The sequence below is a fragment of the Anolis sagrei genome, chromosome 3 (assembly GCF_037176765.1).
Source record: "Anolis sagrei isolate rAnoSag1 chromosome 3, rAnoSag1.mat, whole genome shotgun sequence".
NCBI classification, from domain to species: domain Eukaryota; kingdom Metazoa; phylum Chordata; class Lepidosauria; order Squamata; family Dactyloidae; genus Anolis; species Anolis sagrei.
In genome coordinates this window covers 229711269-229738317 of record NC_090023.1, presented here as the reverse complement: position 1 = coordinate 229738317, position 27049 = coordinate 229711269, and the positions used below count along the sequence as shown (strand labels likewise).

At 37.8% G+C, this 27049-nt stretch overlaps 1 protein-coding gene across 1 annotated transcript in view; it reads left to right on the top strand.

Moving 5' to 3' along the window:
• RBP1 (retinol binding protein 1) overlaps positions 1-25640 on the top strand; it is a 40095-nt gene extending 14455 nt beyond the window's left edge. The window contains exons 3-4 of the mRNA XM_060767915.2: positions 18498-18599; positions 25331-25640. Of these exons, the coding sequence (XP_060623898.1) occupies positions 18498-18599; positions 25331-25384 (156 nt within the window). The 3' untranslated portion in view covers positions 25385-25640. The remainder of the gene's footprint in view (positions 1-18497; positions 18600-25330) is intronic.
• Positions 25641-27049: the final 1409 nt, after the last annotated feature.

The following is a 27049-nucleotide window of genomic DNA, read 5'->3' as shown; positions in this document are numbered from 1 at the left end:
AAGCATTCCACATTTTAAAAGTGCCACAACTGTTTCGTTTGAGCAAGAAAAGGCAATGGATGCAAAGGATCAAGAATAAAGAAAAATGGCATTCAGTAGAATGGTTAAACTGATACTCTCTCATTACCTGATCAGTTTTGCATACAATTTCATATTATGCATTTGTTTTATAATTATTTGTTCACTAGTCAATGAGATTTCTACCTTCTCAGTGACTGCAGTTCAATTACACCTTTACTTTTCTCACTGCTCATAAAAGCAAGAAGTTTGCATGCTTCAAACTGAGACACTGTATGGCAACAGTTTGTCCTTGTAGCCCAAGCATGCAACGTCCAATAAACACATGCAGTGCAAGCCGACAATATACAAAGTGTATGTCTACATCTTTTTTCACATATGGTTTTAATTGTGGGAAGCAGACAAGAAATACTGTATTTACACTTATCTAATCCACCATTGAATCTAATGCGCACCTCAATTTTCAAAAACCTAAAATCCCAAAAAGCATTAACCATATTATGCAAATCTAATGCACACCCTAGTTTTTAGAAGGTAATTTAGTAAAAAAAAAAAAGGGGGAGCATTAGAATTGAGTAAAAAGTGCAAAAAGTCTCCACCTTGCTATGTTTTATACTTGTTCTGTTTACATGACTCTTCCACAGTAGTGCAAGCTTTTGCAGTCCATAGTGAGTGCAAGTGCTATTGGCACTAGAATTTACACCATCAAATATGCCACCCTAGAGACACTTTTTCCCCATTATAATGCTTTTGGGAGTGAATTTCCCTTCTGAGGGGTAGATTTCCCTCACTGCCTGTTGTTTCATCTCCATTCTTAACTATGAATCATTTGTAAGTCAGATGTTTGTAACTTGGAAACTGTCTGTAGTTGAGAGATTCACTCTTTGATTCAAGCCAGTTTTTCAACATGTTTTGAAGTCATCTCTAGGATTCACATTAGATGGTCAAGAGAAGGTCAAGTTGCTTATGGTTGTATGGAATGAAATCAACTCTAAATCCTATTACCATTGGTCCTATGAAAACAATAATGCCCAAATAATGGATATGCACTCAAGTTAGCATAAGTAGCCCATTTATAAGAGGCAGAAAGTTTTTTAAAAAAATGTTTACCTCCCTCCCCCTCACACCCCTTAGCTAGTTACTCTCAAGGAACTAACCAAAAAAATCAAAGAAATAATACTTTAAATAAAAATTAAAATCAATTTATAACAGTAATACTGTTTTATACTAAATAAAAGTTGTCTTTATTTGTCTTAATTTGCTTTTAATTAGTTTATTTCAATATTACATTCAATACTAATCAAGGCAATACAGAATTTATGGTATCGTATGGGGTATAGTATTCATTAAGACTATTTTTAATAGTAACTTTCCAGCAACCAGAAGCTACATTTATCCAGAATCTACCAATTCTCATGGGTGCCAGTTAACTGTATTTTCTTCCTGTAGTAACAGCTATAACTGCCATGCATGTTTTTCAACTCCCTTTAAATTGCCTAATTCAACTGCTCAGGTATAAATGCAATCTTGGTCAGATGACCCTTGAGATCCCTTCCAACTCTGAAATTCTTACCTGCTTTCTCCTTGAGCCAGAAATACTTTATTGTCACTTTAGGGTTGATCACGTTCCACTTATATCCGCTGAGAGTCCAACTGTGAAAGACTGTGGGTTGCAGGCCTTGATTCTTGAAGCTTAATTAGTGGAATTCAATCTGGCTGCTGACCTTGGACCCAACAACCTCCAGCAGTACAGGGCCGTCAGAAGCGTGGAGGTAAAAACAATAGAACGCAAGAGCATGCGTCTGCCATGTGGAATTTCTTTCCTTGGGGATGAATGCTAGCAGGCATTTTTTTTATTTATCCCATGGAAGAGGTAACTGTTATGCTTCCCTACATGTATGGAAGTCCTTTTTTCTTTTGATATCCTCCATAGTTAAATGTGGCACTATTTTGTTTTTAATGTTATTACTTTCTCTGACAGCTTCAACTGGAATCCAATCAGAAAAAAACAGATCAGTAAATATACTGAAAGAATACAGTTCTTATATCAAGCTGCATTATTGGAGAGAAGGGTTTTGTGTGTGTGTGTGTTTTCCCCTCAATGAAGTTGATACTGCCTTTTTGCATATACATCACTGGGATTGTTGTAGAGTGCGTTGAGAAAACTCTCTTTGCCTGTTTACTTTAAGCACTGCGCTGTCAGTTGTCAGAACCTTTAAATTTGCCTCAGGCACACACACTAAGGTTCAGGAAGGAAGGTAACATCCATATTGTTAGGGAATAGAAAATATGAAACAACTTTTCAAAAAAATCACTTCTGTCATAGAGCAGTTCAGGTCATAATCCAATTCTCCTACTGTGTTTTGAAGTGTCTGTGAGGGCAGTCACACTTGAACAATTTCAAATGCAGCGATAATAAGAGACTAAATTACAGTACAGTTCCCTTGTACTTTTAAAAGCAAGCTTGGGACTGTTGAAATATACACTCATATATACCATTTGCAGGTTCTATTGTGACAGACCTTAATTACTGATAAAGAAATATCATTGCAGGTTTTATAGCATGTGGTTGCTCACTAAAGAGTAAGGGTTGTTTGATGACAACCTGCCCCTGAACAAATCTTGCCAACAAAACCTCATGATAGATTTGCCTTAGGGTCACCATAAGTTGGAAATAACTTAAAGGCACACAACAACAGCATGTCTTATTTACCTGTACCCAGGTAAACTCTATGGCCCCTTCCACACAGCTGAATAAAACCCCACACTATCTGCTTTGAATTGGACTCAGATAACCCAGTTCAAAGCAGATATTGTGGGATTTTCTGCTTTAAATTCTGGGTTATATAGCCTTGATATTCTGGGTTATATGGCTGTGTGAAAGGGCCCTATGACTCTATGAGGTAGTTTTCATTACCTCATTGTGACTTTTAATGGTTTGTTATGTGTATTCATGGAAACAACTAAAAACCATTGGATTTTGTGTTGCCCCTGTTGGAGTCTAGACAGAAGCAAATTCAAACAAACTGAAGCCACACAAGGTGAGGTCCAAATTAACAGTTCTCCCTTAAACTAGGGTTTCAAATGGGGTTGTCAGCCTGAAAACTGCTCTATATCTCCCGACATCCCTTACCATTGGCTATAGCAATTGCAACTGATGGGTACCTCAACAATTGGAAGGTTGTAGTTTTTGTAACTACGGTTGCCAAACTAAAATTGGAGAAGGCCCTAGTACCTTTAACATTTGTGTGAAAAAGGGAATTTCAGTAGGTATTGCTTTTCATACAACCAGGTTAAAATGCCTGCTGAGATTCCCTTTTCTGTACAATCATTAAAGATACAGGACCCTTCTCCAATGTTTACACCACCAGTCTTCCAATTGGTGGAATGAAGTTCTCACCAGTGGTAGCTTGCATAGCCAAATGGGAAAGGATGCAAAGAGTCATAGTGCAGCAATATTTGAAGGGTCACTGTTTTCTGTTTCTAAGGCCCCTTCCACATAGCTGTATAAAATCCACATTGAACCAGACTGTATGGCACTGTGGACTCAGATAACCTAGTTCAAAGCAGATATTGTGGATTATCTGCCTTGATATTCTGGGTTATATGGCTGTGCAGAAGGGCCCCAAAGCCCTTTCTACACTGCCATGTAAAATCCAGATTATAGCAGTGTAGACTCATATAATCCAGTTCAAAACAGATTATCTGCTTTGATAATTTGGATTATATGGCACTGTAGAAGGGGCCTTAGAGAAGCTAAAAGGTGCCTCCAATAATGCACAATATTGGTGAAAGAAAAGTGTCCTACAATCTTGAATTTCACATGGCAAGCTTCTCTGGACCTCACAGTAGTGGCAGAAGAATTACAGCAAGAACATAATTTGGTATGTCAAAAGATCTTTCCTCTGACATTCAGTTCTGGTACAAACAAACTACAGGTACTTTTAGGTGCATAAATTATAGTTTGTACTATTAAGACCTTCATAATGAACAGGGATGTGTTAAAATATAATTAATTCTGCATGTCCTGTTATAAATTATCTGTGCCATCCAGGACTGCAAGATTAAAAGTTAACAGTGTGACTTGTGAAGAATGATACAGTTTTTGTGAAGAAAATATTGCAGACCTGCTTGCAGGTTATTAACATTACAAAATTCACCACAAACCTCAATTGCTGTGAAATTTATTGGTCCCACAAATTAACCCTGTTACAGATAACATAACACTTATATAACGAGGTCAGCTGAGATCTGTATTGCATATAAATTATCAAAGATGTCCATTCAAAATTTTTCCCCTAATGATGTACCAAGCCCCTGAATCAAGAATTTTAATGTTTTTATGTCAGAGGAGGCCAAACTGGCTCCATCTTTGTTGATCATATATCAGCAGAGAAATACCTTTTTATTCAGACAGAATTTGAGATAATAATAATAATAATAATAATAATAATAATAATAATAATAAATCTTTATTTGTATCCTGCCCTATCTCCCCATGGGGACTCAGGGCGGTTTACAACAAGTTGTGGCAAACATTCAATGCTATACAATACTAAACAAAGAACAAACTAACTGAAAGCACCCAAATCCCAAAACATACCCAACATCTACACCAAAATAATAATGACAGCACCAAACATTGAACAATGACATAACTAAATTACTTTGATTTCTGACATGTAGGCTCTAATTATTTATTTTTATTGGTGGGTTTTTAATTGCTTTGTGTTCATTTTTTCCTTTAAATATGGTATTTTATCTTATGTCTCCTTGTTGCTATTTTTGAACACTAATTATTATGGAAAGTCAGTATAGGGATAAATAGGTATTCCTGTTAACACTCATGCGTGAATAAGAATAACTGCAAAGAGTAACAGCTGTGACTGGTAAACTGCCTCAAGCTTTGAATCATAAAAAGTCCCTTTTAGCCCAAGGGCACCCAGTACGATCTAAAAGAAAGGCTTTTTTCCCCAAAGAAGGCATTGCAGTTGGGGGAAAAAACAAATGTGATATCTTTTTACTGAGGTATGATGTACAAGATTTTCAGGAAATACAAGAAGTTCACCTCAGCCCCTGACAAATCCTAGGGTGTTATAGGTCAGGGGTGGCAAGATATTATCTCCCTTATCTTTATAGACCTCAAGTCCCATGATACACTGCCAAACTGATGGGGGTTGCAATTCAGGAACATCTGGTAACTTATTTCCCTCACTGGCAAAAAGTAGATGTTCCTCTTAAAATTCCTTAGTTGTCTTTCAGTTGCAGACTTTCAAATATTTTTCTTCTTCTTAGAATCATAGAATCATAGAATCAAAGAGTTGGAAGAGACCTCATGGGCCATCCAGTCCAACCCCCTGCCAAGAAGCAGGAATATTGCATTCAAATCACCCCTGGCAAATGGCCATCCAGCCTCTGCTTAAAAGCTTCCAAAGAAGGAGCCTCCACCACACTCCGGGGCAGAGAGTTCCACTGCTGAACGGCTCTCACAGTCAGGAAGTTCTTCCTAATGTTCAGATGGAATCTCCTCTCTTGTAGTTTGAAGCCATTGTTCCGCGTCCTAGTCTCCAAGGAAGCAGAAAACAAGCTTGCTCCCTCCTCCCTGTGGCTTCCTCTCACATATTTATACATGGCTATCATATCTCCTCTCAGCCTTCTCTTCTTCAGGCTAAACATGCCCAGTTCCCTAAGCCGCTCCTCATAGGGCTTGTTCTCCAGACCCTTGATCATTTTAGTCGTCCTCCTCTGGACACATTCCAGCTTGTCAATATCTCTCTTGAATTGTGGTGCCCAGAATTGGACACAATATTCCAGATGTGGTCTAACCAAAGCAGAATAGAGGGGTAGCATTACTTCCCTAGATCTAGACACTATGCTCCTATTGATGCAGGCCAAAATCCCATTGGCTTTTTTTGCCGCCACATCACATTGTTGGCTCATGTTTAACTTGTTGTCCACGAGGACTCCAAGATCTTTTTCACACGTACTGCTCTCGAGCCAGGCATCACCCATTCTGTATCTTTGCATTTCATTTTTTCTGCCAAAGTGGAGTATCTTGCATTTGTCACTGTTGAACTTCATTTTGTTAGTTTTGGCCCATCTCTCTAATCTGTCAAGATCGTTTTGAATTCTGCTCCTGTCCTCTGGACTATTGGCTATCCCTCCCAATTTGGTGTCGTCTGCAAACTTGATGATCATGCCTTCTAGCCCTTCATCTAAGTCATTAATAAAGATGTTGAACAGGACCGGGCCCAGGACGGAACCCTGCGGCACTCCACTTGTCACTTCTTTCCAAGATGAAGAGGAAGCATTAGTGAGCACTCTCTGTGTTCGTCCACTTAACCAATTACAGATCCACCTCACCGTAGTTTTGCCTAGCCCACATTGGACTAGTTTCCTTGCCAGAAGGTCATGGGGGACCTTGTCGAAGGCCTTACTAAAATCCAGGTACGCTACATCCACGGCATTCCCCGCATCTACCCAGCTTGTAGCTCTATCGAAGAACGAGATCAGATTAGTCTGGCATGACTTGTTTTTGATAAATCCATGTTGACTATTAGCGATGACTGCATTTGTTTCTAAGTGTTTGCAGACCGCTTCCTTAACAATCTTTTCCAGAATTTTGCCCGGTATCGACGTGAGGCTGACCGGACGGTAGTTGTTTGGGTCGTCCTTTTTTCCCTTCTTGAAGATTGGGACCACATTGGCCCTCCTCCAATCTGCTGGAACTTCTCCCGTTCTCCAAGAACTCTCAAAGATGGTTGCCAATGGTTCCGAAATGACTTCCGCTAGTTCCTTCAATACTCTGGGGTGTAGTTGATCTGGCCCTGGGGACTTGAACTCATTAAGAGCGGCCAGGTATTCCTGGACGACTTCTTTCCCAATTTGGGGTTGGATGTCCTCCAATCCCTCATCCACTCCATCTTGCTGAGGTTGAAGACTCTCTTTTTGTGAGAAGACCGAGGCAAAGAAGGCATTAAGTAGTTCTGCCTTTTCCCTATCCCCTGTCAGCATTGCCCCATCTTCTCCTCGAAGAGGTCCTATCGCCTCCTCGTTTTTCCTTTTTCTACTGACATAAGAATAGAAGCCCTTTTTATTGTTTTTAATGTCCCTGGCAAGTCTGAGCTCGTTTTTTGCTTTAGCTTTGCGGACCTTTTCCCTACAGGTGTTGGCTATTTGTTTGAATTCTTCTTTGGTGATTTCTCCCTTTTTCCACTTCTTGTGCATGTCTCTTTTGTGTCTTAGCACAGTTAGAAGTTCTTTGGACATCCATTCTGGCTTCTTTGCATTTGTCCTATTTTTTCTCTTTGTTGGCACGGTTTGCAATTGCGCCTTGAGTATTTCACTCTTGAGAAATTCCCATCCATCCGTAGCTCCCTTGTCTTTTAGTATCTGTGTCCACGGAATGCTGCTCAGCGTTTCCTTCATTTCTTGGAAATCAGCTCTCCTAAAGTCCAAAATGCGGGTTTGACTTGTCTTAGTTTCGGCCTTCCTTTGTACCTCAAATTGCAGGAGCACATGGTCACTTACCCCTAAGGATCCTACCACTTCGACCGCATCGATCAGGTCCTCCTTCTTGAATAAAGCATTGATTCAAATCAGTAAGTAGCCGGAAGTCCTCAATGGACACTGTGCTCTATGCTTTATGTCCAATTTCTTCACAGTATTGGATATGTTTGCTTAACCTCTTACAGGTTGTAATGCCACAATTACTTCAAAAGCTATACAGCTTCGACCATAAAAAGCAGGAGCAGGCCACACATACATGCATACAGTGAAAGAAGCATCTAAACATAATGGAATATAGAGACCTTGATTATTTAATTTATGATTATATTCTTTTTTTCCTAGTAATAATACAATTAATTTCTATTCTTTCTCTGAATGATAATAGTATTCATTTTGTCCTGCCTTTCCCCCCACTGCTGGGTCTCAATCTTGGGTTTTGTTAATATGGAGGATTCCAACCTTAACGAATTTTTGGCTTCCTGATGGAATCAATATACTCTCTAGTTTTCAGATGTGGAATTGATATCTCAGAGACAGTCTTGACTTAACAACCTTATACTTTACCATCGGCCAGCCTAGCTTGAATTAATTCAAACTAAGTTTCACATCACTGAGAAGTCTACTGGATCTCTAGTCCTGATATTTATGTGTTTACTATAATGAATTTTCTCAGTATCTATGGTATGCCAGAGAAAGGAGCCTGAAGAATGTCTCAAGCATTCTGCTTCTTATAAGATTGTGTGTGTGCCTTCAAGGTGTCTATAAATTTATGGTGATCATGAATTGCATGGGTTTTCTTAGGCAAGGTATGGTTTTGATAGTCATTTTCTCTGAAATATAGCCTACAACACTGGTCTCCAATCCAAGTCCCAACCAGAACTGACTGACTAGCTTTCAAGATTATACAGGGCCTTAAATACCTTTTGGGTATTTAGGCCCCTACATGGGTATTCTCAAATCGACATGTTTCCAAAGGCTGTAACCATGCTGCAATTAATCAATACATCCATACCACTTATTTGTGCATTATGACCACTATATCCATGGGGAATACATTCTAAGACCATGGATGATAACTGTCAGTGCAAAATACATCAGGAGCTGTGGACTTCCGACGCGGTATCCGAATCTCTTAGAAGAGTTAGACCCAAAAATAGTTGCTCAACGAGTATTGGATATAGAAGGCCAAAAAGACATCACTACCCTCAGTAAAGCTGGCTCACTGAAATGGTTAGGCCGCTTTAAACATACTTTCCAAACAGCTCGATATCTAAAAACAGAAATGCCTAAACACCTTAGGAGGGTATTTACCAGAGCTCGTTTTGAACAGCTGGATACAATGGACAAGCACGGAAGGTTTAATCAAGTCCCATACAATGAACGATTTTGTATTTGTGGAGCACCAGAGGTGGAGGATATCACACATGTATTGTTCAACTGTGAGCTGTATAAGAAAGAGAGAGACCATTGCCTTGGACCATACATTATTCAAAAAACACACTGGGACCCATATATTAAAACCTCATTTTTGTTGGCCGGACAGAACCCTAAAATAACACACAAAACAGCCCTTTTTCTATTCAAAGCAACACAGCTGAGAATTGCACATTTAGAATCAATTGGGGTAAACTGTGGAGGTGACGCAGACATTTGATCTGAACGAGATCCTGTGGACAGCTTGTTTATTTTAACTCCTTTTATACCGAGGGTTGTATGTTGTATGTATGACTATGTATGACTATGTGTTAATTGTGTTATGTGTTAAATGTTTTGATACGGCCAATAGGTCAATCAATAAAACGTATCTATCTATAGATAACTGTCAGTGGCTGGTATCATATCATGAAATCTCACTGTAGGACCTAGAGAGGCCCATAAACAATTCCAGGAAGGAATACTTTTGGGAACATGGTTAAGTAAAACCAACGATATGAAATAAGTGGGTAGGGGGGCTCTGCTGTATTTTAAAGAGAGAGAATACATCAAAAATTAGATATGTTACAAATGCAGACAAGACTTAAAATTATACAGCTTTTCTTCACTATGTGCCTACATGCTTATCATCCTGAGCCTGTGGGTTTGTCTTTTTTTTAGTCAGATGCTTCTTTAACATCCATATGATAGAACCGTTACCTTAGTTACATATAGCCCAGTTAAGACTGACAGGCATACCATAAAACTGATTTGTTCCTCTACAATATTGAGATACAGCTGGGCATTCTTATTCCTTAAAGCCCGTGCCAAATCAGTATGAATTGCAGACAATCCACCAAGATACATTGCCACCCGGCCCATAACTTGGAATGGCTCAGCATTTAATTGAAATTCGGGATAAATTTATTCCATAAAAACCAATGAGAAAGGCAAGAAAATGTGGTAACAGATCACACAGAACACACAAAACTGTCCTTAACATGGGGCTATTTGCTCTTTTCAACATCACATTTCCAGGCATACATTTTGCAAATCATTTTAAGAAAGCTAGGGAAAATAATGACCAGAAATGCTTGTGAGGAAGGGGAAAGGACATATTTTAGAAGAGTTAGATTTGGCTTTAAATCTCAGTGAAGTCAGATTTGGCTTTAAATTATGCCCTACTATGCTTACCTCTGACTGGCCTGATATTAAAGGAACGATTTTGTGTTCATTTTCATGTTACTTTCCTACACTGCTTCTTCAAAATGAATGTTGGAAATTATATAACATCAGACTTGACTCTCTCTAAGAACTAATGTTAGCATTAACTGAAGTCAATCAAGTACAACCAGCCTATGCTTATTTAAATTCTCAAGATGACTACATGTGTCACCATAATTTTATGAGAGTTGGTTTACTATTCAGAAAGGACATACAATTACACAGAACTCTAATTTTGTACATAGAGTGATTAGAGAAAACAACTCATGATCAATCTTCATCCCTTCTAGGGAGATAGTTAACTATTCCCTCAAGATGGGTAGCTGACATTTTCTCAATTGAATGAGTATGCATCCTGATGTTGTCAGGCAATTTGAGTGGCCACTCTTACAGCCTTTTCTCAATGACTCTGCCAGTAGACTTTTGTTGTGCAAAAATACCTGGTAGACACTAGGTTGCTTGTCTTATGTAAAGGAGGGCTGGAGGAGGCAGGGGGACAAATAGCAGCTAATGAACTGAAAGGATGATAGCTGAGCTGAATGCATTTGGGGTGCAGGAGATTTATATAGGGTCAGTGGTATCCTTGCTTTTTTATGCTTGGCTTTGTAAATCTAAACAAACCAAGTGATTGGAAGAGGCATCACGAGTCTCTAGTAACCTTCACAATATGTATTGCTGAATGTACATTCCACCTTTCTGCCAACTGATACTTGAGGTGAGGGAAGTGCGGTAGAATTTTTTACATATTTTCAGTTTTTAAAATGGAGAAGCTGAAAGTAGGGGTGGTAGAAACCATAGCTGAGCCTGGAATATAGAATTAGCTTCAGTGTTAGTTATGAAATCTAGTGAATGAAGGCACATAAGCTAGTTAGGCTCTTGAATTTAACAATAAGGTAATCACTGATCTCACACACATTTCCTTTTGATTTTTGGTGAATTGCCCTATACTCATGTATAAGTCTAGAAATATTTAGTAAAAAAAATCAACCCCCAAAAATTTGGGTTGACTTATCCACAGGGCAGTGTTAAAACTTATCAAATGTACATTACCTTATCAGAAAGGAACCCTGCATTTCTCTGAGTTGAGTGGCAAAAGGCAAGGGCTTAGTCCATCCATGGAGAACCTAAAAGAAGTACCAGCTCCTTCAACTGTCTCTGTAGTGATGCCACCTCTGCCTTTGTGAATGTTTGGGTGGGGAAATGACAGGAGCAGCAACCAGGGACAGTTTACATCCATAGAATTACCTTCAACTTACCCATGGGTCATATAAAAAGTCATCATTATGGCCCCAAAACCATGACATGAGGTCAATTTATGCATAAGTATATACAGTATGCTGAATATAAACACAAAGTATCTAGAAGAAAGTTATTGTCCAAGTTGTAAGTACTATGGCCATGCAGCAGATAATCAAACGAGGAAAGCTAAAGTCACGAAAGGTATTGTGGGACTCTGGCTTCCACCAGCAAACAGTGTATGTAGTATTTTGAAAGCAGCAGCAAATCCCTTTGGATATTTCACTCCCATGGTGTGTTTTGTTAAAAAGACACTTTGCTTTCTAAGTGGTATACTCTAAGGGAAGAGAAGTCTTTGAGCTCAAAGTTTAAAAATCGAAAGAGTTGTGCAATTTACAAGACAGGTGTTATCTCCAGGGTAAACACATGTTGCCTTCTAGGGAATACTCTAAATCTGCTGTGTTTACAGCTATCCTTGCTACTCCTTCCTCCTAGGCAGTGTTTTGGGCCCTTCTGTTGTCAATGCTGAGTGCCTTGGGAAATGCTTATAATAATTTAAAGAAGCATGTTTATTTTAAGAGAATGAAAAGCAGCAGGGAAGATTTAGTATGTTTCATGCTCAATTGGAAATGGAACCAGCAGTGTTAGTACTAGAAGCTATAAAGCTAAATTACATTTTTAAAGAAAATCTGCGTCTTCCAGCTAGAAATCATTAACCCAAAAATTCTAGTTAGCAAAGAATAATGAAGCTTCATGGCCGTGAGGTGGCTGAAGTCTTTATTCACATAGTATTAATTCAAATAAAAGTATTCCAGATTGTAGTCCTAGATATGTGCATTTTAAAAGAAAAGGCTGTCACATTCAATAATATTTTATCTATGATTTAAATGTTTCTGTATTTATTAAAGTTCAAAAGCAACTTAGTATTTTCTGTTAAAGAAGGGTAAATAAATAATTTTTAATTTGTGGATTGTGAATGGTTTCAATAAAAGAAAAAAAATAGCAAATTAGTCGCAAAATATAAATGCCCATGTTTTAAGATACCATATCTTAGGACTGTCGACTTGGCATTTTCAAAGCTGTTGGGTTTCAAAGTCCACCATTCCAAATCCTGATTGTAGGATTTAAATGTCTTTAGAATGTACCAGTTTGTCAAATGTTACTTACTCCTAAAAGAAAACCTTGGGGGGGGGGGGGGGGGGGCAAGAAGGCATTTTTTCATACTACCCAGTTATAGTACTATCATTCCACTTTAACTGCCATGACTGCTATCCTTGGGTAAAAAAAATTAAATTCACCTCCCTAAACTGCAATTTTAAAAAAATAAATTCCAGTGAGTTGTCTAATCCACTGTAGAGAATAGAAAGTAGGTATTTATTGACTAAGGGATGTTTTGAGGAAAATATGATTGATTGCAGCCAGACTGAAGCAGGTGTTCATACAGCAAAGTTACTCATTACTTTCTACTTAGCGCCACATTTTTCAGTGGACCACATTGTCACATATCACAGCACAGGATCTTTAAGTACCTCCTTCTAAGCTAAATCACCCACTGCTCTAACTACCTCAGTTCTTCTGAACTACACGAAGGACACTTGTCCAGCTTTATTTGGAGATTCCAAGGATTGTACCTGAGGCTATCCATGTACAAAACTTGACCACTCACCTACATATTTTACTTGAAGCAGAAGTTCCACAAGCAGCCATGAACAGCTCTGTGGCTTTCCTATAAAATATGCCTGACATTATCTTGCAAAGAAAACAAAACAAACTGCTAGTAGAGTGACACAATGAACGTATCATTCATTTTATTAGTATACCATACAACCTAAATATAGCATATGGGACACAAGCATTTATCTTTCTGTTAGGCTGCGAACAAAATGAAAACATTCTACCTGCTCCATTTTCCTAAACATATCAAAAATCAATTCCTCCCATTAAAGAAAACAATCACAAAAGTCCATATTTAATTAACAAAGTTTTTCAGTAATCAATCCAAATCAATACAAAAATTAAATCAAAATGATATTGTTTAAAACAATTAATTGCAAAGTTCAGAGGAACTCAGTAATGTAAAATGAGATGAAGTCAAGTGATGTAATTTTAACTACTACAAGAAAACATATTCATACCATCAGTCCCTTCCTCTATTTCCTACCTCATCAGTGCCACAAATAATGGTAACAATGAAAGCCATCACCAAGACCCTTTGCCCCTTAATTTTAGCATGGACCATTTGTTTGCTCTTTTCGTACAAAGAGGCTACATGTACTAATGGACTGACAGCCTCTAAAACACAAGAAAACACTAGGAAAACTTCCTTACCTGAGTGCAGACTATTTATTCCTCTACTCAAGCATTGTCCACCCTATCGCCCATATGCCTTTGAAGGCCTTAGGCTAAGAATGGTATTTCACATAACATGCTCCTTCATTTTACTCAATAGATATTAAAGAGATTGAAAGTGAGCTCTCTTGCTCAGAAAGCATCATGCTGTCACTTCCATACAAGACTCAAGAGACTTGTATGACAGTAGAGGCTGAAGGATTATGAGCTAGAGAAAGATGTAGTTTCCAGTACCAAATGTAAACTTCCTAGGTAAGCTGTGTTGGCTTTTAAAGAGAGGAGATTTCCTCCACACAAAGGTTTTTTCATCCTAGCAATTTGGTGACCTGATGACATAAAGAAATGTTCAGTTCATATATTTTGACTTGAACTATCCCGCCAGCTTTTGGGCTTTAAGTTTCTAATTTTATTAATTAATTTTTATCGGGGAGTGGGGTGCAGGGTTGGAATGGAAAATATTCATTATATTATTAATGTGAATACTTGATGTTTCCTGAGCATCTTAGATCTTCCAATGTGGGGAGAAGGCAGATATTAAGAAAAAGATGGAAGAAATAGAGGGAAAACATGATTAGGTCACAAATGGGAGATATTATTCACTGGCTCCCTGTATAATGCCATTGAGCCTTGATCAACTTTGCAATAATAGTCTTCTTTCTATTGACATAATGCCAACGTTTGTGCAGGTTTTTGTGCAAAGTTTGAATGAAAGGAGATAGTGCAACATCAAAGCTCAGCAGTGCTGCTTCTGTACTATTTCAACCAATTGGAAAAGTGCAGCCACTCTTAAGAAAAACACTGATTCTCACTGTATTTTAGTAAGCAATAGCATGCATTTGTGCTTCCATAAGATGACAGAATGTATTACTAGAATACTGTATCACTTTAAATAAATTTTGGGTTTAAAAAGGAAAGATAGAAATCATTGTATTTTTCCAAGGTCAGTTAATGCTGGAGTCAAGAGACGAAAATGCTGAATGAGGGTTCCCTCTAATGGTTGAAAGCTTGCTTGTGTATTGCCATCTGAATCTGTAGCAGTAAGGAATGATCAAGCTGAGTTCTTGTGGAGAACTGAACCTCTTTCCTATTGTTAATTTGGACATGAAACAGGTATCTGATTTTTGTCTGGTCTTTCCTTAGCTTAACCCCTGTGTAATTTCAGCAACACCAATTGGTACAAACTGTGTGGACTGCACTAGTCTTGAATGTTTTGCACAAGGCTACCATTTTCTCGGTGGGGCAACAAATTATCCGCAAGCACAGAAATGGAACTACAGTAGAATTTATTGTTCAGTTGCTTTTATGCAATATTTCCCCAAACTAAATCTACTGAGTAAAGAACATATCAGGAGGAAAGCAATTGATTTAAAACTCATTTTTTTATTCTGCTCTCCTTCTTTCAAAGAATTCAAAATCATATATATTATTCTCTCCCATCCACATGCATACACCTAATACTTCCAGCAACTTTAACAAAATGGGTTGAACTTAAAAATAGTGAGTTTCTGGCTTAAGATGATTGCCTATCCTTGTGAACTTTAAGGAGATTTGAAGCCAGATTGTCCTGATCGTGTCATCCACAGTAGTGGGAGTCAAAAGTGGCGGAAATCTCATACTTTTGAAAAAAGACATATTTGGGAATAAAACAATCACTAATACCTTCTCATTCATAAGAACAAAATATATTAAATTCCCAATGACGAAGAGAATTTGTATATGCTAAACAAAGAATTCCCTTTTCTTTCTCCTGGATATAGTATTTGTTCTTTGATTCTGTGGTTAACCTTCAGTGCAACACTGTCAGGGATCTATCTGCAGTCCATGGCCTATTAAATTCCCACCCTGAAATAGAGAGACCAAACACAAGAACATGGAGAGAAATTGCCATTTTTACCTATTTATTTATTTATTTATTTATTTGCTAGAACTTCTGAGAAAAAAATTAAACTGGGTTAATCTGTCAGAGAAAAGATCTTGTAAGCAATCACCATTTTGTTGTCAGCTATTTGGTGGAAAACATCCCTTGGTCAGTGTCACTTCTGTTGACCACCCCCAAGGATCACCTTTGTACTAGCATCATAGATTCTGACGGTCATTCCAAATCTTTGACTGTGCACCTCAGCCAGTCTTAAGAGGAAGGCAATCTTGAGAGCACTCCCTTCCAAACCTCAGTTTTTAAAAAGATTGAAACACCCTCATTCTAGCACCATGGGGAGCCCACAATTCACAGATCCCTGAGCCACAGAACCTAGAGAGAGACTGTTAAGGGAATCAACCCTTCACCCACAAAGGTAGGCACCATGGTGCCTATCAGGATTCTGAAATCTTTTATCTGCCATGACAACCTATTTAAACCAATTACTACACCCAGCTAAATCAGCTCTTCACCCACAAAGGTGGATGTTATGGTGCCTGTCTGGATTCTAAAACCTTTTATCTGCCATGACAACCTATTTAAATGTCCCACCATAAGCCAATTAATACACTCTCAATGTAAGAGGAAGGCTAAAACAGTACGGGGCAAGCAAAAAAAAAAAACCCCAAATAATATTAAGGGGAAAAAATTCCTACCTGACCCTGATGTGTGAGAGGGTGGGTCATAAACCAATGAAGGATAAAAAACAGAGGAGTGGATCAGTTTTAAATAGGCTCGGATCAGGCTCCATCATGTGATTGTGACCGTGAAGCCAACTGCCTCCCATCACTCTTGGCCTCCTTTGAGGGGGAATTCAGTTTCCTCACACACATCCCTCATGGGCTTGCCCTTTTGGCAATGGATGGGGTTTCTCATGAAGAAGAAAGAGGGTAAGAAGAAGAGAATAACAAGTGCCCCTCCCCCTCAGTGTGAGGATCCAGAGGTTCAAGGGAAATGGGGCAATTGATGACTACAACAACTCTCCTAAGCCATTGCTGTGGGCATTTTGCAACAAAAAATCTATTGTAACATCAACAACAGGAGTTAAGCTTTTTTTTCCAAGCCATAAAAACTGAGCTTTCCAGGTGCACAGACATAAAGGGAAATTCCTAGCCATAGTTGCAAATAGTATGAATTGTTTGAATCTACAGAGAGTCTGTTGAGCTTTTTTAAAATGCTCCAATATATCAGGAATTTAGAATAGTTGTAAATATGGAAATGCCATATGTAGAGCTGATATAAAGTGGGTAGTGGTGAGAAAAGAAAAGTTAATGACTTTCCTGACAACTCAAGTTGTACTCATAGCACTCTATGTAGAAGTGTCTAAAATTGCTTTTCTGTGGAACTATGCAAACATTTCTTGGTATGGCATTTAAAACTGAATAAGATTTTTTTTGCTAGGGACATATTTAACAATTCTTATGTTTTGACCCAATTAGATGTGATGCCAGAGATATGGATGATTGGTTTCGCAATGGTCCGTCTCTATTTAAAATCAGTTTTGGAAGTGAAAGTAATGTGGATTGGACTTGAAACATCGGGGAAAGGAGTAATTAAGCCACCTGTTCCCATGTACATCTGCACATGAACAGATACTTTTCCTTCCAGATTAGAAAAAATCAAACATACTGTAACCCCCTACTTGGTAGATGTTGTTATCTTATACTATGGAATGGATAATTTTTGGAAATTGAGACTAACTACTGAAAAAACTAGTTTAAAACAGAGGGAAATGGATTTTCATTCACTCAACAATTAACAACAATGCTACAACAGGTATTTGTCTGTGTGGCCTAATTTCTCACATTTTCACAACCTTCCTGTGATGTATATTTGCCAGTTCCTTGCAAGGAGAGTAGTCCTTTTCAGCTCAGTTACTTGCCATTGTTTGAATCTAGAAGAAGTTCAGGAGATGGGAAGCTCTATCATATGTTTCATTGGACCTATTTAATTGCCTATCATGCCAAAGGGCAACTATCAAAATGGATATGGAAAAGAAAGGCATGATTGACCTTCTCACCTTTGAATTTCTTCCTGATTCAAACCCACCTTGGCAAATCATACACTCTCAATGTAAGAGGAAGACAATAGTAAAGCTCATCTGAAGAAATTTTGTCAATAAACCATATGTTTACATAAGTCAGAGTTGACTTGGAGGTACATAGCAACAATAAATGTGAAAGGGGCATATGAAAGCATCCAATTAAGAGCTACTTCCAGTGGGGATAGTGAAAATCAGATAGGGCAAATTAGCTTCCTTGTTGACCTATGTCTAATGCACTTCAGGTGGGCAAAAGTGAAGAAGAACCTCGGGTTTTCCATTAGGTCCCCACTAAATATATTTACAGACAATGACCTTACATTTGGTATTGATTTCCCATAAAATCACTGTCCCTTGAAGACATCACACAGTGTCAAGTTATTTGAGTATCTCCCACAGAAAAGTCTGGTTTTTTGTCACGACAATTCCAGAAAACTGTTTGTCTTCAGTGGGTTGCTGTAAGTTTTTCAAGCTGTATGGCCATGTTCCAGAAGCCATACAGTCTGAAAAACTTACAACAATCCAGTGATTCTGGCTATGAGAGTCTTCAACAATGTTTGTCTTCATTTATTAACTTTGTAATGTCCTCAAATAATTTCACTTTCAACTAATATTTCATATCACCCATTCTCTTCTGTTGGGAGAAGCTATATTAAAGATAGTGTCTTCATTAAATGCTGAGTTTTATTTCCTGAAGGAATTTTGTTCTCATTTAGAAGCTAAATGATGCAGTTGTGAAAGCAGCTATGAGACTGATGAAATGTTGTGTATCTGTTTTGTTTTTTTAACTAGACTTGTGTGACGTGGGATGGAGATAAACTTCTTTGTGTACAGAGAGGAGAAAAGGAAGGCCGTGGCTGGACCCAGTGGATTGAAGGTGATGAAATGCACTTGGTAAGGACATTCATTGTTTGTGCTTCATACATAATTATCTACTTTTTTGTCCCACCTCTTCCTTTATTCGTTTATACAGCTAAATACAATAAGCTATAGCTTGCTGTCACATTACATTGGCCAACTAACCATAGGCTTTTTGTTTGACTTCCTTCTGAAACAATTGTCCTTTTCAACACTACTACTTTTACATGTATTCTTCAAAAACAGCCATGTTTAATTAAGATAGCTTTAATTAACTTTCCACTCTTCCCAGATTGATTTGTTTAGTTTGCGCAAGAAAAAGCGAGTAACACAAGTGGTTCTCACTGAGATATAAACTTATGTGAATGAGGACAGTTTTTGCATCCAAATCACATCATGAGCTTCCTAAACTTGACCTTTTTTGTCTGTTTAAGATTGCAAGTCCCATTATTGGCAGCCAATATGGCCATGGCTATACCGTCTGGCATGATGAGAGTTTCTGTGTGAAATGGGAGAGGGAAATCAGTTGGGGAAAGTAGTCATAAGTCCCATGTGTGTGTTGCAGTTGTGAAGAATGGTGATATTTTTCTCCTCTGCCTTTTTCATTAAGGCTAAGATAAATTGCAGCTTGGGAAAGGAAAGTGAACAATAGTTTTGAAAGTATCATTTTCTTTCTAACTATTTTTTTTTTTACTTTCCAAGATACTGATGCCTAATAAAGTTTATCACTCCTTCATTTTAAAGTAGTGGTTTATTGTACTCTTGAAAGCTCTTTTCCCACAGGAGCTTACAAAGCTATATCTGAAACCTTATTGCCTGCTAAATGCACCTCACAGTTTTGTTTAGGGTGCTTATTTGGAAAGCATCCAAATTTGGTAGACGGGCACTGGGAGCTGTGAGAAGAATTAAATTTTGGAGAATTAAATTTTCATCATCTGAAAAATATTACAACTGTGTTTATATCAATAGTCAAGTTCAAGGAACGTTTAAAAATCTTACTGATTTCAGGGAATCTGTTTCAAGTAAAGGCATTAGATGCTGTCTAATCTTGGAAGCTAAGCAGGGTGAACTCGGGTTAGTACTCGGATGAGACCATAAATGAGACCCATGAATATCAGGTGCTGTGAGCTGTATTTCAGAAGAAAAATTGGCAAAACTACCTCTGAGTATTCCTTGTCCAAGAAAAACTTATGAAATTCATGGAATAGCCACAAGTCAACAGGTGACGTGAAAACACACACACACAATCCTAGCTCCACAGGCTGGAGGGAATTGAAATGGGAAGGATAGGAGTCTCATTGGTAGATGGGGATATCTGGCCATTAACTTTATTTTTCATTCATTTATCATTAATGGAATAAATGGCTTTACTGGCACTATTTCTCCTAGCCGATGGCCTTGAGATTGTAAGTCTATTAGATCCAATATTCACCCTGATCTCAATTCCCCATTTTTGCTTGAGGATCAAGCCTTTACCCACAGCATCCCCAGTCAGATATTCTCTCCCTACACTCATGGACTGCCTGAGACACAAGTGTATGGCAGCACAATGAATACTTTGGTGATGCTATAATGGCTCTCCCTTACTATTCCATTTAAAATTGGTTTATTCTATCACATTTATAGAACCAAACTAGGTAATAATTATGATCAAGGTTGGTTACATTGTCAATGACAACTCCTCTTTTATACTAGCTAGCAAAGTGAAGACACAACTTTCAATTCTATCTGTTCCAACCCAGGGACTGCTGTGGGTTTTTAAAAGTTTAAATAAGAGGCGTTGGATAAACCCATACATTAAAGTTATGGTCTAGTTTGGCCCTTAAAGTACAATGAAACATATGATAGCAATGATATTAATCTTGTTGCATACAGTTTTACTTATTAAGACAAACATGATAGCATTCTCTTTTTGCAGATTAGTATGGAGGTCACACATTTTTCTGTTTGTCTGTTTTCAGGGCTTCCTATAAGTTAATAGAACTATAATTACTGTTATGCAGGGGTAAGGAACGAATGTGTTTTGCATGTGGAATTATTGCAGATGGATTCTTAAATTTAAAAAAAGAAAGCACAGTGGTTGTGCTGCATTCCTTTATGGAGATCTCCATATTATTTATGGTAGATACATTTTCTATAGCTGGATCTGATTCTAATTCGTTATAAGAGGGCCACATACAGTCCTTTCCTTTTGTGTCCCCCATGACCCCACCCAAATATTTATTTCTATAAAAAGTCATACATCAATCTCTTGGAAGCTGCATGTAAGTACTATTAGATGCTAAACACAGTATGTTTTATTTACTTCACTTGTATACCGCTCTTCTCCGCCCTCAGGCGACTCAGAGCTCCTGCATACTTTTTGATATGGGAAAGTTCAGAGTTGAAAGCAGAAATGAATTTCCATTACTTTCAGATTCTGCAGGTGGTGCAGCCTGACCTGTATCCTAGTAGATCAAAATTAGCTTCTAGGCCATCCAAGTTCTGAACTAAGATATGGAGAGATGCCTATATCTAATGTCTCAGGTTCATTATCAATAAATAATGCAATATTTTTAAATGTTCAGTAAACTCATTATTATTAGATTAGTAGTGCAATAGAAAATAGTTAGCTGCAACTGCTTTAGCAATCTGTTGTGTTTTATTTTTAGTGGGAAAAAAGTATTCAGAATATGTTTTGTTATTATTGAGAAAAAAAATTGTGTCAGATGCAACTTGAGAAACTGAAAGTGACTTCTTCTGTGATATAATTGGCTGTCTGCAAGGACATTGCTCAGGGGACGCCTGGATGTTTTACCATCCTGTGGGAGGCTTCTCTCATGTCCTTGCATGGGAAGCTTGAGCTGACAGTTGGGAGCTCACCCCACTCCTCAGATTTGAACTGCCATCCTTTTGGTCAGCAGTTGTGCCAGCGCAGTTTAACCATTGCACCACCGGGGGCTCCATGTTGAGAAATTGACAGAAAAAAATAATTTTTAAATCTGTGTGATTTTAACAAATGTTTATTAATGTAACTGTTTTTAATGAATTTGTTTTAAATATATTTAAGACTGTGGAGGGCACTGAATAGTGCTTGTTGTGAAGCCACCCTGAGTCCCCCCTCGGGGTGAAAAGGACAGGATACAAATGTACAAAATAAATAAATAAGAATCTTGGACTGCTTAAATTTTTCATAATTTAAGGCTTATTCTGCACAGAATTTGTACATGGTTGATTTGCACATAGTTCAGTATTTTCGATGCAACAAATAGCATTTTCTGTGTAAAAAATATTTCAACAGATAAATAATTATTCATGTACAGATAATCTTTATTAATCCACCATGTGTAAATTTTATGCAGAATAAATGCCCAATTACATTTTCTTTGTAGAAAATATTGCTTTTGTACAGAAATTAACACTTCTGCATTGAAATATTATTTTCCATGCAGAAGAGGCTGGTTCCTGCATGAACAATAAAATGGGATTTTGAAGCAGAATATGTCACGAACTCCAAAAATTCTCTGAAGATTGTGTGGTTATCAAAGGCATTCTTACATTGGGAATAAAATTTCTGAAATTACATTAAGAAGAAACTTAGTTAAGAATCACATTCCTAAAATAAGATTGGCATCCATGCAAATAAGGCCATCAGACCTGATGTGCTGAAGCAAAGAACACCTTCTTTCTACTGGTATAAATATTTAACAGTTAAGAAAAGAATATGTATTAGAGAAAATAGTATGTTATTTGCAAAGCAGCCTAAAACAACAGAGCACTGATGAGGTTACTTTCCATGTCTTAATTCTCTTATAGAATACTTCTAAGAAAATTAGCTACTGGCTAAGCACCAGATGTCCCATCATGCACATCAGGTGTGCAAGTTAAAAGATAATACCTAAATGTCTCCCTTAGGTTAATGCCCTCTCAAGTGTATACTTAGTACAATTTGCATTCTTTTCTACTTCTCAAATCTTCATTTCAATTACTACTTTTCCAGAAATAAGTGACTTATAATATAATTTAATTTCTGATGTTTCTGATATATATATATATATATATATATATATATATATATGAGAAATGTGTGCTGTATAGGGAGTCTAGTTGCCATAAAATTATTATATGATGTTTCAGTAATATTTTTATGGTTCTGTTGAGTATCAGACAATGTTCCAAATGTAAATTAATTAACCCGTTTACAACTTCTCTTAAGTGATCTGCCATAAGCTTCAAAAGTTTATTCACAAGGATTTATAGGCAGTTCATCTCTTTCCACATGAAGGTTTGTCGTTTATTAACACATGTCTTTCTTTATGATGGCTCTCTTACCATTGTGGGTCTTATATTTCCTACCTGGTCATTTTTTCAGGAACTGGATTGTGGCCCTTTTTCCTTTAGCAGATGGTCTCTTCTGTGTTTTTTTGCCCCATCGAAAATTACACAGCCTTGCAACAGTTACTTCTTAACCAGCATCATCGACACAAAAATGAATAAAATGTGTCCCAGTATTTCTTCATTTGTTGAACCAATTCCATTGATTCCATCTTTCTTTTTGGTATCTTTTGAAATCTAAAGTGCTTCTTTTTGTCCTTGTTCCACTTCCATTCAAATCACTAATGCCCTATAGGTCACTCACCCTAAGAATGGATTTTCCTCAACTAGATTCATATTTTCTGAAAAGTGACTTCAAAAGCTCCCCTTTAGACTGAGCAAATGATGTTCAGAGCATCCAGGTCATTTATTTCTTAAAAATATTGTTACCTTTGTCTATAAGTTTCTTCTTTAGAAATCCAAGTTTGATCTTTTCTGTTAAATCTTTTCTTTTATGGTGTCAGTATCATCTCAGCTATTGACTACTGAAGCTGAAGGTCTGTGGGGAGTCCTTAGAACATCTCCACAATGTGATAGCTGTGTGCCTATTCAAGTACTGTTTTTCTCCTGAGATTTAAAATGTGTATGTTCAATGTTTGAGGAGAATGAATTGTATCTTCAAGGTTATAGGTTAGGTTTTATCTGGCCAATGAAACATGATGCCCACAAGGTTATAAGAATGTGGTTGCTTTGGCCTGGCTTCAGCAAATTATGTTAATGGAAATTCTAAATTAATGCACCCTAACCGTAAGTTGAATATGGATATGTAAGTGAGATAGGGACATAATTTGCACTATAGTTTTTCGATGCATCCAGTAAAGAAGTTTGTCCTGATCTTAGAAAAATGGGGTTTTCATAATCAAATGTATATACTTCCTGGGCTTCATAGTACTTGCTCTATAATGTTGTTGTTTATAGAAAACAATTATCAGATCTGACGTTTTCTATCCACTATGGTTGGTGCACATATACCTTAAGACCATGGGGAACAGATACTTAATCATGTTTTCTCCTGGTTTCTATAGTTCAGAATGATGAAGAGCAACATTTTTTCATTCTGCCTCAGTTTTGTCATAATCCATCAGTTAAAAAGAAGAGGCTCAGCTTTCCAGCTAAGTTCCATTTCATATGACAAACTATACAACCCATGGCTATTGCTATTACCTTCAGTTCCTTGTGTCTTATGAAGCTGTTACCTGAGGGAAGAAGTTGTCCTTATTACAGACCTCATCACATCAAATACTGAGTTCACCATAAATTGTGGAGAATCCGGCGGGACCCAACAAGGAGCCTAGGGGCCCGGCATAGAATGTTGTCTCATGCTCCTCATTGACTGCCTTGCCATGTATCCCATCCCATGGGGGGATGCATATGCCGCTGGGCTTCCCTATTGTTCCTTATGCAACACAGGAAGCCCCCCAGTTGCTGGCACAGCAGCAAATGCTGATTTTGCCCTGCTACAAGCATGGAGCTTTGCCGGAATCAATGTCATGTGATGGGAGCCGGCAAGCTCTGTGCCTGAAGAGGAGTGAAAGCACCATACGACAGGCAATTTCACCCATCGGATAAGACCCTAAAAGAGGGCCTGGGAAAATGCTTGTAATTTTTACTTTCATACATTCCTTGTTTCCATTACTCCAAAGACTAATAATAGAATGTAAGGTATCTTACTTTTAGTATTATTCACACATTTCCATGGCTTGTGATTATTTCACTGAAGAAAAATGTGCAGAGAACTGTGTGTATTAGGCTTGTTTGATCAAAATAAATGGGTCAAACTCATTTCGGATGTAGGGTGCACTGGTAGTTCGATTCTAAATTCAATTCTGATTTTCACAGAAAAAAATGTTCAAAACTTTTCAAAACTTCCAAGACTTCCGAATCCTTCCTTAATGATTTGAAAGTGTTATTTCCTGTTTCATTGGGTGGTCTTTACTTTGGAAGTAGTTGTTTTACCCCAGAAAGTGGGGAGGGAAGCAAACAGATTTTAATGATTAAAAGGTGAGTGACAGGACACAGGAAAACATCCAATATTATCAGTGTCAAGATCAGAAGAACAGAATAAATATAATTTCTTCAATAATAAGAAAGGCATTTCCTTACGAATGTCTTCCAAGGAACTAAATCGGCTTTTCAAACACTAAACATGGTAAAAAAATAGTTTATCCAATAGCAGCTGTGCATGGTAGGTAGTTTGAAAGACAGTGATTGTTTTTTATGGTTGCACAGGGGCACATTCTATGAATATTCAGCTATTTGAGTTTAAGTTGAATCATAGTTCTGTAATTGTGATGTGTGAATTAGTCTTGGGTCTGCTAATTGATTTGGAAGATCACATCAATGTTTGTTTTTTTTAACAGAGAAGCAAAGTAATTGAAGAAGTGGTATCTAAAACCTGAACTTTTTCCCCCCAGGAAATAAGAGTTTGTGGTGTGAAGTGTAAGCAAGTATTTAAGAAGGTACAGTAAAGAGACTGACCCCAGAGACCAAGAAGGTGGACACTGTGGATGGACCTACTGCCAAATCTTCAGAAGCTGCTTGATCACAAATGTTGTATTCTTCCTTAACAGTTAGAAAAGATAACATGGCCAACATCTACACGTGTTACTTGAACTCTGTAGCAGTTGTTTTTTTTTGTTGAACATACGGACTTTTAAAAGGAGAGAATTGAATCTTAACATAATTATGGTATGAACATTCAGATTAAAGCTGATGAAATCTGAAGTGTGTGTGATGGTAGTTTTGGGGATCAGGGGCATTCCACTTTATTGTGCTCTCTCTCTCTCTCTCTCTATATATATATATATATATATACACACACACACACACACACACACACATACTTGACCACATATCAAACATGCCTTAAATATAACTATAACATATAAGGCATGCTTGATATGTGGCTTGAATATTAAATTAAAGGATATAACAGGAATGGTACAGACCATATAATAGCAGCTATTATCCAAACTCAATGAATTCTAACACAGATTTCAACAAATGATTTCTCTAGAACTCTTAGATATACCTTACTAAAAGGAAAGTGCATTAGGTAGATAGCAGTCCCATGATTACCATACTATCCTGCAGACTCATAATTCTGTGGTTCTTCAGTACCATCTCTAATGGCCTGTCCAAACATTACCTTTATCCCAGGAGCTCCCGCAGCGAACAGAACAGTTGCCAGATGCCATTCCCTGTAAATACAGAAGCAATCGCTACAAATGACAACATGAGATTTTCAGGTGCGGAAATATCCCAGATCTGAGCTGAAAATCAGCATTTTTGAATGTCTGTATGCCCCTGCAATCAGAAATAATGGGGTTTTTTATCTGAGTTTGTTCCCAGATTTTAGATGTCTGTTCCTGATTAGTTGGTTCCTAAAAATAAGGTAACAGTTTAGTAGAAGGTGACAAATTTCTTTGTGTGCCAGAAACTTCATGAAACGTGTGAAGGGCACATTTTCGTTGGCTAGAACAAAGTTGTGCCCCCCTAGTCAATGTTGTACATCTTTTCACAATAAGAGCAATCAGGAACGGACATGTATAAGCCAGGAGCAACACTCTGTAGTCTTCACACATGGTCAACAGCTTATATAACCCAGGAACAGAACTTATACAATGATTTGCATCTTCACATGTTCGCATCTTAAGCTTTTTTAAAAAAGTGATGGACATCCCATGATGGCCATCTTGGGGGCTGCAAAATCCCTTAAAAAAAGCAGTGAGTGTGGATGATGGAGGCAGAAATCCCGGGACCACCGGTTTGTATGTGGACATCTTCTCAGGTCCTGGGTTTCATTGCCCCTGACTAAAGCGTGCTGGTCTGGAATCACCTGAAGACTAGATTCCTCCATATATAACAAAAATGTACCAAGGAGCCAGATTCTCATACATACCAGTACTTGCTAAATGCTATAACTAGCCCAGAAGTGCTTAATATATCAGGAGAAAGGCAATATAAGAATTAAATAAATAAAGAAATGATATTGTTCCATGTCCCCTCTACGAGAAAGAGGAAGAGCCAAACTGGAAGTGACTGGACGTCCAATTCTAGGGAACATGCTTGAGATACCTGTCTCTCTCATATACATACCCTGCAAACATTGTCATCTGGGGACTTCCATGCAT